Source organism: Giraffa tippelskirchi, chromosome 6 (assembly GCF_054371585.1).
Source record: "Giraffa tippelskirchi isolate mGirTip1 chromosome 6, T2T-mGirTip1v1.2.pri, whole genome shotgun sequence".
NCBI classification, from domain to species: domain Eukaryota; kingdom Metazoa; phylum Chordata; class Mammalia; order Artiodactyla; family Giraffidae; genus Giraffa; species Giraffa tippelskirchi.
In genome coordinates this window covers 160,696,273-160,711,060 of record NC_137280.1, presented here as the reverse complement: position 1 = coordinate 160,711,060, position 14,788 = coordinate 160,696,273, and the positions used below count along the sequence as shown (strand labels likewise).

The 14,788-nt window shown below is 38.8% G+C and overlaps 1 protein-coding gene across 1 annotated transcript in view; it reads right to left on the bottom strand.

Moving 5' to 3' along the window:
- Window positions 1–14,788, bottom strand: part of ADGRV1 (adhesion G protein-coupled receptor V1) — a 537,185-nt gene that overhangs the window by 310,575 nt on the left and 211,822 nt on the right. Inside the window, exons 76-77 of the mRNA XM_081504948.1 lie at window positions 13,755–13,926; window positions 4,503–4,745 (exon numbers count right to left, since the gene is read on the bottom strand). Coding sequence (XP_081361074.1) covers window positions 4,503–4,745; window positions 13,755–13,926 — 415 coding nt within the window. The remainder of the gene's footprint in view (window positions 1–4,502; window positions 4,746–13,754; window positions 13,927–14,788) is intronic.

The window sequence follows — 14,788 nt, the reverse complement described above, 5'->3', positions numbered from 1 at the left end:
CATACGCTTTAATCCTTACTAGTCACTTGTGGAGAAGGCAATGGCAACCCACTCCAGCACTCTTGCCTGGAAAATCCCATGGCTGGAGGACCCTGGTAGGCTGCAGTCCATGGGGTCACGAAGACTCGGACACGACTGAGCGACTTCACTTTCACTTTTCACTTTCATGCATTAGAGAAGGAAATGGCAACCCACTCCAGTGTTCTTGCCTGGAGAATCCCAGGGACAGGGAAGCCTGGTGGGCTGCTGTCTGTGGGGTCGCACAGAGTAGGACACAACTGAAGCGACTTTAGCAGCAGCAGTCACTTGTGTTATTTCATTTTCTTCTTTCTTTTTCCATTTCCCTTAATGAGTCAATGTCTTTTCTACTGGTTTCTTAGAACTCATTTATGACTAAGAATGTTAACCATTTGTCATGCAATGCAAATGAAACATGGTATTTTATTTTTTATTTGGCTGCACCAGGTGTTAGCTGCAGTACACAGAATCTTCCATCTTCATGGTAGCACGCAAGACCCTTAGTTGCAACATGCACTCTCAGTCGTGGCATGCAGGATCTAGTTCCGTGACCACGGATCGAACCCAGGCCCTCTGCATTGGGAGCTCAGAGTCTTAGCCACTGGTCTACCAAGGAAGTCCCGAAACATCGTATTTTATTGCTGTCAATTTACTATGGTGTTTTGTCTTTCAGTTGTATATTAAAATATAACCATGTTGTGTTTAAAAAAAATTTTTTTTTAAAAGATGTTTTATAATTTTTCTAATCTCCCAAGACAAATTAGAGAGATAAATACATATCATACAGTGATGAAGTTAGGAAAGATAGATGCCTTAGAATAGATCAAGAAAGAAAATTCGAGAAGAAATGCCATTACTGCCTCACAGAACTTCTCCAGTTGTGAGCTGACTAACGATTTGAAGATGTGTGCGTCAGATTACGCACGTCTCTGATACAAAGTGTGGTAGGAAGTCACTGGAGGATTCCAGCAGGAGAGTGACACACTTTATTTCGTATTTTCGGGAGCATTCTGGCTCTTGTGGACAGTAAGTTTGCAGCAGGGGAGAGGATGGAAGCCGGGAGAAGAGATAGGAGATTTTTACGTTAGTTCCTGCCGAAAAAGGAAATAACGGTAGCTTTGGTTGTATGAGTAGGGAGGGTGAGAAGAGCTCAGACTGGGAATATATTTAGAAGGTAGAGTCAGCAGGACTTTCTGGTTAATTCAGTGTTGTACGTAAAAGAAGAGGAGAAGGAGGATAACTCCAAGCTATTTGCCTGGATGAATGGCAGTAAACTAGGGGAAATAATGCCAAGGGTGAAATAAGAGTTATCCATTGTATATATGTTACATACATTAAGCTTGAGATGCTTTTTAGACAATTCAAATGAAGATGCCAAGTAAGAGCAATCAGATAAATGAGTCTGGATCTGGGGTGGTGAAGATGCTAGTGATAAAAATTCAGGAGTGCTCATTTTACAGATGATATTTAAAGAAAACAGGTGGGGATGGTCTAGCCTACAGAACGAGTATAGGTGGACCCCAATATTTATTGGTCAGAAAGACTAACACAAGCACCAGGAAGGGGTTGCGAAAGAGAAAAGAGTTAACAGTGGGAAAGAGCGGTACTCCAGATGCCCAAAGGAGAAGAGCTGGCTTCCAGAGGATGAAGTGTCCAAGGGTAACAAAAAGTGAAAAATCAGTGAACATACAGGGTTTCCAAGAGTCTCTGCAGCACAATGGTGGGAGGTTGGAGGGAAAGACTCGCTGAAGGAAGCAACACAAAAGTCTACTGGCTTCAGAATGGAGAAATTAAACTATCCATCGAGATAACAACACAGGAGTCAAAATGAAAGAACTACATACATCAGCACAGGTGTCTCTCAAAAACATATTGCTGAACAACGAAAAAAAGCACATCGTGAGACAATACTAGAAGGATCTCATCTCCATAATTAATTACCAAAACAGGTAAACCTGAACAGCATATTGCATGTGGTAAAACTATAAATAAAAGCAAGGTAGTAATTCATCGTGTAATTCAGGATACAAGTTATCTGCAAGATGGGGAGAGGTTATCCTACCCTCTCAGGATGGCAGCAGAGAAGGTTCAGGGCAGCGAGTGCTAAGCGTCTGATAAAGCTGCATTTCCCAAGTTACGTGGTGGTGATTTTATTACTGTAAACTGCACATACACATTCTGTTCACTGTTTTCTGGTAGAATTTATAGAATTTCACAATATAGACATTTAAGGGAACTAGAACAATCAAAATGTTCTCATGTTTGTAAAATACATGTGACAAACACAAAGAAGAAGCACTATGCAATTTAAAAGCAACAGTGAAAATCAACAAACAGCTTTTGATGGAATAACCAATGTGAGAATAAGAAGGAAAGACATATTCTTTCTTGTACACACATACACAAATGAAATATCTGGAACTGGTTTTCAAACTTGGCTTAGCTACAGGCCTATTTAATTTAAAGATAACTGGAATGAGTGATATTTTCATTATCTCAGGTCTTTATATCCTTTACCTTTAGATCACAAATATGTAGATATATAGGAATTTATAGTATATACATAATGGGAATGCTGACCTACTGAAGATAGGTATACTGTATGCATACTACAGCTATTGTTTTAACTACATTATTAAAATCTGTTTAAAGTAAAATCAAGAATAGTATTACTGTAACAGAATAGCAACTTGGTCCATAATTATTTTCTCATACTTGCTAGCTACTGGAAAATTGAATTATATGACTCTCTTCTAACAATATGCCCAGCATTCAAAGAGAGAAAATTCAAAAGCAATGAAGCAACAGGAAAATAAATAAAATCAGACCAGAGGGGTAAATTTTTTCTTTCCAATTTTTAAAATTAAACTTTATATTCTGACATAATTAACAGATTCACATGCACTTACAAGAAATATAAAAGAGTGGTCTCCTCTACCCTTCCCTAACATCTTTCATAGATATTAATAACATCTTGCATAATTGTATCACAACCAAGACATGAATGTTGATATAGTCAAGATACATTTTCATCACCACAGGGCTCCTCTATGTTGATTTTTATAGTGTTATTAAAATGCTATGAGTTACATGCTAGTGACAGCATGTGTTTTACAAGGAATCATTTGTGAATAATCTAGAAAGAACATAAATGAGTATGATAGAGATATTAGCATTCAGATTCTTCTTTTGGCATTTTCAACTCCCCTTTCAACTGAGTGTATGAACTAGTTTAAAATGGGTCTCAAATCTTTTTTTTTAATCACTTCTTCCACTCTTCTGCCCTACAAAGTGGAGAGCATATGATGATATATATTTCATGGGAGAAGAAAGAACACATATTTTTTCTCATTTCTCTTACCATCTTAAATGCTTAAAAGGAAAAATGCTAAAATCTCCCAATGAATCAAAATACTTCTTTTCGTGTTTGTACCACTGCAGGGCTATTTAGAATGGAGTTTATTTCTAGAGTCTCATGTGATAGCATTGCATCTTCTGGCTTGCCAAGCTGTAGCCTCTGTTATAAAGACAACTTTACTTCCTGGAAAGCTTCCAGGACGGCTCCCTACCCACAGCTCCAGTCCTCACCTCCAAACCTTGATTCACAGGATTGCTACAGCAAACTGGTGGCACATATGTTGTATCTTGTGCACGGAATGTTCTGTGTATTAGAGCCACTCAACAGTGACACAACCAAGCACACACTAAACAGCATGTGGCATAAAACCACAGCTTAGAAACCTTGAGGCCTAAAGTATCACCAGGCTTGAAATCCTGAAACAAAAGAGATGGCAGCACTGTCCTGAATGGCAGCTTTCAAACTGTGGGGTCTGGGAGTTACACAAGTCTAGGGGAGGGAAAAACAGAAGGCTACGGGGGCGAGCTCCAGTCTCCACAGTCATGCTTCAGAGGAAGCGGACATACAGCTTTGTTTCAATATATTAGAGTTCTGCTCCTAAAATAAAGTTTAAAACATACTGCTTCCTCCCTTTCACTTGATGTCACCTAATAGAGTGGATGTTAAAAGTAGCTGTGAGACAGTCTCCTGAACCCATGGATTTAAAGAAACATAAAGATCACAGAAAACCCACAGTTGGTATTTGAAGTCCTAAAGAAGCATTTTCAGCTAGTTCAGGTAAAAATCAGAACAAAGACCCATACTTTTTGTTTCTGGTCTTACACAGTTACATCCCGAAGAAATTTTAAATCTCCACAGATCTTATAGACCAGACGTATGTAAGACATTTTGCATTGTCTAATCAACTTTTCCAAAAGAAACGAAAAGACAAAAGACTATCATGTTAAAACATGATCTAAGTGAAAAAAATTGAACTGTGTCAAAGATAAAGCTTAATGTAATAAATGTAATGTAAATTATGATGGTATCATCAGAAAATAATATATCAAATCTTCTCTGCTTCATGACACATGCCATAGTTAAAGAAGAAGAGCTTCCTGTGTGTTAACACCTGCCGCCTGCTTACCTGGGTGCTGAAGTTAACAGACATCGCTGGTCCTGCCCCAAAGTCTCTGGCCACCTGCAGGCTAATGAGAGTGGCCTTTTTATGAGCCACCGGCAGCCGAGAACCCACAGAGAAGTACACGAGACTTGGAGGCTTATCACGCTGTACTAATTTAATCTGCGCAAATCTGGCACTGTTGTTTAGGGCTGCTCCAGCTGTTACTTCATACAGTTCCACAAAAAAATGTATTCCACTTTGAGGTACCTGCCAGTGAGAAAGAACGAGGAGGGGGAACAATAATTACTAATAGATTTCTATTTTACAATAATTCTGATATTAAGAAATAGCATCATTCATACACACTATTACAGAAATAAATAAACATTTAGAGATACCGTCTGTATAATTACAGAATTGAATTCTTACGTTAGATTACCATGAGATTTATTTTTTTGGTCTTTCTTCAACACCTTTACTCTCTCTGGGAGAGCATCTTACTAGAAAATCCATGTCAGGAGATAATCTATGCATATATTTCAATAAACAAAAGGATACATAAAGTATATCCACACAATGAAAATGTTATCCAGTAGTTAAAAACAATGAACTACTTCAATATTTTTCAACATGGATGAATCCAAAAACATGACAATGAATAAAAAATCAAGTTCGATAATGATATGCATGCTGTGCTACAACAAATGTAAAATTTTTAATTACATAAAGCTTGCTACATTTTGTTACTGGATACATATTTCGCTAAAGGGTAAAAAAGCAAACACAGCCCCACGACAGCAGCGACCTCAGGTGGAGGGGTGGCACTAGGGTAGGGCAGGGTGTGGAGGTGAGAAAACAGGACAGGAGAGAAGGAGCTTCAACTTGGTAATGGTTTCTTTTTAAAGGTTTTACATAAATTGGCCAAATATTGATGGGTTAATTTAGTGATCTTAGGTATTATTCAAAATTTCCCTACATTCAGGATCAAGAAATCTAAATTTAGTCTGTTGGTTATAGCTTGGTCATCTTTTCCCTTGCTTCTGTGTCAACAATCTCAAATAATTTATTTTCTAAAGTCTGCATTCAATTCTGTAACATGCTATTAATCACCTGTTTTTACTTATTTTCTCTTACATAATAATCAAGAAATCTTAGCATCATTTTTAGTGTCCTAGCATAACTCTAAGAAGCTAAGCTGAGGCATTTTCAACTGTAGGTCTCACTGTCTAACTTGATATAATGCATCCTTTTTTTCTATCAGCAAGGATCTTAGTCATCATTTGTTTTGTGATCATTTTAATGAGAATCATTATGTCATGAAACAATACAGCAAATTCTTCAGTATTACTCAAACTGATTTATATCTTAGTAGCACAGTAAATGAACAGAATCTCTTTTTATTGTCTGAAGAAACTTATTTAGTTTTCGTATGATATAGATTTTCTTTATTTTGCTGATTAACTCTCAGTAAATGTTGAAATGAAGGTAAATATGTTTTTCCCACTTTTGACAAACTAAATTGGTAAATACAATAAACTGCAGCACTTGAAAAGTATGGGTAACTATATCAACAACTATTATTCCCTAACGGCCAATGAGCTTGAGTTCAAAATAATTTCATTTAACTAAGAATTTCAGAACATTACATTTCAACAAACTCTTGCCTTTTCTTCAGTATAGTATTTCTTCTCATTGTGATGATGATTAAAACATTACTTATAACTACTCTGAGTCAAAAAATATGTTGTAATCTAAGTAGGGAACCATGCAAATTGAACAAATGTGCAGATGGGTGCCAACACATAATTAGAAGAGACAAAAGGAATCTTTCAGTCTAACAATAAAATACTCTGTTCAAAGAATATGACTGAAGTATACTGGGAAAGCAAAACTCACAGATGGTTATCTGAACCTCTCTGGACCTACATATGACTGGAGACCTCACAAAAACTCAAGTTCCTTTCCTAATTAGGTCAGCAGCATTCAAGACGATCTTTTGCCCAACTAGTATAAAATAATTTTTCATGGTCCCAGACCTGCTAAGAAGCAAGCAAAGTAATAACTAAGCAAGATCTTACTTAAATAGTTCTTAAAGAAATATGTGCAACAAATGTTTCAACAATCTGTTTAGTTTAAACAGACTTTGTGGGTTAAGAAACGCATCCTAAGTTAATTAACTACGACCTTCATAAATTTTGCTAATATAGACCACATGATAGAACCATACAACCAAAAGATACCCAGCTGAGAAAGGGTACATGAACTGGAATTCAAAAGATGAATTCTAATCTTTACTGAGTAATGAACCTGGGGAAAGTTACTTAAGTTCTTTATAACTTGAAAATAAAAAAACTGAATGACTATAGGGACGATAATTAGAGAAACGGTAAGAGTAGAAAAACATTATGGTGAGCGTCAGGAGACAGACTGGACTTAGGATCAATCAGTGGTGTAACTCTACAGATGAAAGCAAGCATTGTGTTTCCTGGATTGTGTTGTCACTCACCTACTACTAGTGTTGATGCGGCTACTACTCAGCTCCACTCCCACCCATTCTGAAAAACAGTAATACCAGGCCACCCTATGAAGAGCCAACTCCCTGCCAAGAACCATGTGAAATACCTCTCATTCATTATCTCATTTAATATAACAGCCCTCTTATAAATTCCAGAGAGTTTGAATCCAGGTCTTCTATCATCTTATGTATGGACCTAACAGAAGCATAAGATATTAAGAAGAGGTGGCAAGAATACAAAGAAGAACTATACAAAAAAGATTTTAATGACCAAGATAACCAGGATGGTGTGATCACCCACCTAGAGCCAGACATCCTGGAATGCGAAGTCAAGTGAGCCTTAGGAAGCATTACTATGAATAAAGCTACTGGAGGTGAAGGAATTCCAGCTGAGCTATTTCAAATCCTAAAAGATGATGCTGTGAAAGTGCTGCACTCAGCACGCCAGCAAATTTGAAAACTCAGCGGTGGCCACGGGACTGGAAAAGGTGTTTTCATCCCAATCCCAAAGAAGGGCAATGCCAAGGAATGTTCAAACTACTGCACAATTGCACTCATTTCACATGCTAGCAAGGTAATGCTCAAAACTCTCTCAAGCCAGGCTTCAACAGTAAGGGAACCGAGAACTTCCAGATGTACAAGCTAGATTTAGAAAAGGCAGAGGAAACAGATTCAAACTGACAATATTCGCTGGATCATGGAGATAGCAAGAAATTCCAGAAAAACATCTATTTCTGCTTCACTGACTACGCTAAAGACTGACTGTGTGCATCACAACAAACTGTGGAAAATTCTTCAAGTAATGGGAATACCAGACCACCTTATCTGCCTTCTGAGAAATCTGGATGCAGGTCAAGAAGCAACAGTTAGAACTGGAAATGAAACAATGGACTGGTTCCAAATTGGGAAAGGAATATGTCAAGGCTGTATATTGTCACCCTGCTTACTTAACTTTTATGCAAAGTACATAATGCTGGATAAAGCACAAGTTGAAATCAAGATTACCAGGAAAAATATCAATAACCTCAGATATGCAGATGAAACCATTCTCATGGCAGAAAGAAAAGAGGAACTAAAGAGCCTCCTGATGAAGGTAAAAGAGGAGGGTGAAAAAGCTGGCCTAAAACTCAACATTCAAAAAACTAAGATCATGATATCTGGTTCCATCACTTCATGGCAAATAGATGGGGAAAAAAATGGAAACAGTGACAGACTTTATTTTTTTGGGTTCCAAAATCACTACAGACAGTGCCCGCAGCCATGAAATTAAAAGACACTTGCTCCTTGGAAGAAAAACTATGACAAACCTAGACAGCACATTAAAAAGCAGAGACATCAAAGGTCCGTCTAGTCAAAGCTATGGTTTTTCCAGTAGTCATGTACAGAGTGCGAGTTGGACCATACAGAAGGCTGAGTGCCAAACAATTGATGCTTTCAAACTGTGGTGTTGGAGAAAACTCCTGAGTGTCTCCTGGACTGCAAGGAGATCAAGCCTGTCAATCATGAAGGATATCAGTCCTGAATGTTCATTGGAAGGACTGACGCTGAAGCTGAAGCTTCAAAACTTTGACCACCTGAGGTGAAGAACTGAGTCATTGGAAAAAACACTGATGCTGGGAAAGAGAGCGAGCAAGAGGAGAAGGGGACAACAAAGGAAGAGATGGTTGGATGGCTGCTGCTGCTGCTGCTGCTAAGTCGCTTCAGTCGTGTCTGACTCTGTGCAACCCCATAGACGGCAGCCCACCACGGTCCCCCGTCCCTGGGATTCTCCAGGCAAGAACACTGGAGTGGGTTGCCAGTGCCTTCTCCAATGCATGAAAGTGAAAAGTGAAAGTGAAGTCACTTCAGTCGTGTCCGACTCTGCACGACCTATGGACCGCAGCCTACCAGGCTCCTCCGTCCGTGGGATTTTCCAGGCAAGAGTACTAGAGTGGGTTGCCAGTGTTGGATGGCATCACCAACTAAATAGACATGAGTTTGAGCAAATTCCAGGAGATGGTGAAGGACAGGGAAGCCTAGCGTGCTGCAGTCAATGGGGTCACAAAGAGTCAGACACGACTGAGCAGTTGAACAACAAAACTGAAGATGTGGGTGACATACTGGAGGAAGTGATATTTTTATTAGTCATTAAGGGAGAGTTAGGAAATGTTGGGTTTTGGGGGTTGAGGAAGGCATAAGGCTATTTCGACAAATGCAGAGAGAAGGACTTAAACATTATCAAGTAGCTGGATCATCAAAAAAGCAAGAGAGTTCTAGAAAAACATCTATTTCTGCTTTATTGACTATGCCAAAGCCTTTGACTGTGTAGATCACAATAAACTGTGGAAAATTCTGAAAGAGAAGGGAATACCAGACCATCTGACTTGCCTCTTGAGAAATCTGTATGCAGGTCAGAAAGCAACAGTTAGAACTGGACACGGAACAACAGACTGGTTCCAAATAGGAAAAGGAGTACGTCAAGGCTGTATATTGTCACCCTGCTTATTTAACTTATATGCAGAGTACATCATGAGAAACGCTGGGCTGGAGGAAGCACAAGCTGGAATCAAGATTGCCGGGAGAAATATCAATTACCTCAGATATGCAGATGACACCACCTTTATGGCAGAACGTGAAGAAGAACTAAAGAGCCTCTTGATGAAAGTGAAAGAGGAAAGTGAAAAAGTTGGCTTAAAACTCAACATTCAGAAAACTAAGATCACGGTATCTAGTCCCATCACTTCATGGCAAAAGGATGGGGAAACAGTGGCTGACTTTATTTTTTTGAGCTCCAGAATCACTGCTGATGGTGACTGCAGCCATGAAATTAAAAGACGCTTACTCCTTGGAAGGAAAGTTATGACCAACCTAGACAGCATATTAAAAAGCAGAGACATTACTTTGTCAACAAAGGTCCATCTCATCAAGGCTATAGTTTTTCCAGTAGACACGTATGGATGTGAGAGTTGGACTATAAAGAAAGCTGAGCACCGAAGAATTGATGCTTTTGAACTGTGGTGTTGGAGAAGACTCTTGAGAGTCCCTTGGACAGCAAGGAGATCCGATCAGTCCTGAGTGTTCATTGGAAGGACTGATGTTGAAGCTGAAACTCTAATACTTTGGCCACCTGATGCGAAGAGCTGACTCATTTGAAAAGACCCTGACACTGGGAAAGATTGAAGGCAGGAGGAGAAGGGGACTACAGAGGATGAGATGGTTGGATGGCATCACCGACTCAATGGAGATGAGTTTGAGTAAACTCTGGGAGTTGGTGATGGACAGGGAGGCCTGGTGTGCTGTGGTCCATGGGGTTGCAAAGAGTCGGACACAACTGAGCGACTGAACTGCACTGAACGTGACCACAAGTTATGAATATTGAAATTTCAGTTCCTTGTCTTCAGTGCAATAGAAAGCATAGTAACTGATAAAACTCCCACTCAAGAAAAGTAAAATATAATAACATTTGTATAAATTAGGAGTTTGGGATTAATATATATATACTACTATACAGAAAACAGGTAAACAGGACCTACTGTATGGCACAGAGAATTATTTTTGTTACCTTGCAATACCTACAATGGAAAAGAATATGAAGACAAATGTGTATATATACGTACACACACACACACACACACACACACACACAGGTTGTTGTTTAGTTGCTTAGTCATGTCCAGCACTTTGTGACCCCCATGGACTGTAGCCCACCAGGTGGCTCTGTCTGTGGAATTCTCCAGGGAAGAATACTGGAGTGGGTTGCCATTCTCTTCTCTAGGGGATCTTCACAACCCAGGGATAGAACCCAGTTCTCTTGCAATGAATGTGATTCTTTACCACTTGAGCCATCAGGTAAGCCCACATGTACATATAAACTAACACATCATTGTACATTAAGTATACTTCAATTTCAAAATTTTTAAAAATGAAATTCTTGGAATTTCTCAAGATTAAAAAAATCAGTGGGAACTCAATATTTTAAAAAACCTGTTTTCTAGCTCCATCACTACCAAGATGGTTCACAGCAACAGCTGTGTCAACCATTAACTCTTATGTCTATCTCCAGAACAAAGACTCAGATCTCTGAAACTCTGATGAAAGAAATCAAATCCTTGGATTGTAGAGCAGGAAAAATCAAGATGGCTCTAGAACACAGGTTACTGATATAAAGCAAATAAGTATCCAGGGATGTGAGAGCAATATGAAGAGACACAACAGTAGCTTAATATATCTTTCAGTGTCTATGATATGACTGTTGAAGAAGAAGGCATCAGAGGATGAAATGGCTGGAAGGCATCACCAAGGCAATGAGCATGGACTCGGGCAAACTCCAGGAGATGGTGAGGGGCAGGGAGGCCTGGTGTGCTGCAGTCCATGGGGTCGCAAAGAGTCAGACATGACTGGGCAACTGAACCATAACAAAAGCAAAAATAAAAGCATTTAGTAAGCAATTAAAATTAGATGAATTTCAATCTATAACATAATAGTACTTAAAGGAGAAAAATTATGGTAATGCATTTTTTAAAATGGTTAAAATGAAAAATGTGAGTGTAATAGTGTATAATTAATATTTCATTAGTTTTAATGTATAGAGTTATGTTAACATATCAATAAAGTTATGCCTTTAATTAAGTATATATTGATTTATTAGTGAATGGTAAACATTCTTCTCTGTGCATGTATGAAGGAGGAGTTAATAAAAAATGCTAGTAAGACAATCATTTCTATAAAAAATACAAATTGTACAAAAAATAGGAATAAATTTTTAGGACCTGTGAAATGCATGCACATGAAAACATGTCAGAAGTTAAAGAGTACTTCATACAGAAGGTGAAAGATGATGCAATTTTATGTTCATTCAGATACGGCAGAACAGTTGAACTGCAAAGATGCACTAAGATCACCAATTTGTTATCTCATTTCTTTTCAATTTGTGCCCCATTCCTTAGCATGTGGGACCTTACCGGGGATCGAACCCATGGCCCCCGCGCTGGAAGGCGGAGTCTTAACCACCTGACTGCTGAGGAAGTCCCTGCTATCTCATTTCTTAGGAAGTAAAGCCTCCAGGTTGCCCTCACAAATATAACAAGATATTAACAAGGCAGGTCTCTCTTTTTTTTTTTAATTTCAGGTCTATCTTTTCAATGCCCCTATAGACTGGCTCAGTGCTTGACAGTAACAGGGCAATGGTAAGGTAAAGTGGCACAGCAAGATTTAAAGAACAAATCCTTCTGTGGAAAAGACACGGTGCTGAAAATATTAACTTGTAAACCATGAACTTCATGAAACATGTGGATCTCACAAGTCAAGTCACAAAGTGGATCTCAACCCACTGTCCAGCAATTCTCATTTGAAACCGCTTCAGACAAGCATTAGGATCTGTGGTCCTAACAAAGAACAAAGTGGTGATAACCAAGTAACCTGAAGTGATCTGAGATGAGTGGTCTTTCTATCCTGGAACCATCAAAATTACTACAATTTTGGGAAGATATGAAAATATGTATTACTGTAACCTTAGAGAACATCAATATAACGGCTTCAGGAATTCTCAGAAAGTGAAAAACCAAGTAGACAAAAAAATGAATGAAGAGTTAAATCTCTAAGATTATTATTTAGAATGGGTTTAAATACAGCTACCCATTTGGAAATAATTTTATTTGTTCAATGCTTTTTCTGCTGTTTAAAGTTTTTGGCATGTACAAACAAATCGTGATACTTTTGAACATTCAAAATATTATGGCTAGTTTTTGCATTAAATATTTGAGTTTAATAAATTAAGTGGTAGACAAGGAACAAATGCTACTGAGTGATCCTTGGACATTGCTAAGTCGCTTCAGTCGTGTCCGACTCTGTGCGACCCCATGGACGGCAGCCCACCAGGCTCCGCCGTCCCTAGGATTCTCCAGGCAAGAATACTGGAGTGGGTTGCCATTTCCTTCTCATTATGTGCATGAAAGGGAAAAGTGAAAGTGAAGTTGCTCAGTCGTGTCAGACTCGTAGCGACCCCATGGACTGTAGCCTACCAGGCTCCTCCATCCATGGGATTTTCTAGGCAAGAGTACTAGAGTGGGGTGCCATTATGCCTTGGACATTAAAGTATCATAAAATAGTTATTTTTTTAAAAGTGATATATTATTACCAAATGACTAAAACTCTGTTAGAGCCTCAGCGGCCAATACCATTAGAATAATGCAGATTCCATTAGAACGAGAGGAACGCCTCGCTCCTGGGTGCCACGTGCAACATGAACTGATAGAAATTGATCCAAAGACTCACTGAGCATGGCCTCTGTGCCTCTCTGGTAGATCAGAACTGACTTCTCTAACTAAATGGATAGCAAATGAGAGAACTTTCATTCTCAGGATGAAATCTATGGATACAATACAATGGAATCAAATCTATAGACATGATAAAAGGAAAAGAACTAAACATTCTGAGTAATCAAAAATAATACTAATAGGGCTAAAAATGACTCAAGGAACCATTCACCCCGTGAACAGGTGGGCCAGGAAGAATCATGGAAATGACAAGAAATAGAACATAAAAAACTGATGAGCTTTTTTATTACTGAGATACAAGTGACTTACAAGATATATAAGTCTCAGATGTACAACTGATGAGCTTACTTACAAAAAGTCAAAGAGACTGACATTGCAGCTAGGCGAGACACAAAGAATCTCCACGTAATGTATACACATATACATTTCAACAAAGTAGCTTGAAAATGACTAATTCTAAAGAGATACAATCAGAATTCTGCAACACTGGGCCTCATTGTTTCCCACCTTTCCAGGTTTGAGCTCGATGGTGACAAAGCACTTTGTCTGACCCGCCGTACAGACAGTGGTCCCGGACACAGACAGAAGTTCCTCCACCAGGTTCACACCATCTTTCTGGAGCACAGCCGCTGTTTTGTTAAGTGTGACTCGCCAAAAGACCTCGACATCTTCGAAGGCTCTAGGAACAAAGCAAAACCTATGCCAATGCAGCCACAGAGTGCATTATTCCTGTGGCTAATGTAGAATATATTAGCATTATGCCTGAGTACACCTCTTCATCCAATACAAGCATTCTCTCTCCCACTGATAATGTTGAAAATAACCAATTCTGCCCACTACAGTTAAGAAATTAAGGCCAGAGTTTATGTGGCATTCTTTGACCACACTCCATTCAGTAATAATTAAGTATTTATTGAAATATAATTCTGGATGCTATGTACCAGAAATATGAAAATAAAAATTATAGAGAACCATTGCCTTGAAGTAAATGTTCCTCATTTGTCTTTTAACAAGAATCTTTCTAAAGGAAAAACACTACTGCTAAAAGCGGTTGTTACTATAAAGAACAAGAGATAATCTATACCTTCTGAGAATATTTAGAGCAACAATGGAAAAGCTAACACTGACACATACACCTGTGTGCATACAAAGTGCACGGACATCGTGAACACTCTGATGCGTGCTCTACTGTATTAAGTTGTAAGCAAAATATCGGTAATGCAAATCTTCCTAAATAGTAAATGGTTGTATATGCAGAGTGACAGAGAATAGCAAACATGATGGAGTGATGACTTGCATAACCTGACATCTGTATGGTACTTCATAAAGTACTAAATGTTCCAGGCAGCCCTGTCAGGGCTCAATCACGTCCGACTCTTTGCAATCCCATGAACTATACCTTGCCAGGCTCTTCTGTCCATGGGATTTTCCAGTCAAGAATACTGGAGAGGGTTGCCATTTCCTACTCCAGAGAAACTAGAGTATCTGAACACTGACATCAAATTCCGCATCACTTTCTTCTACCAACATTTCATCCTGCT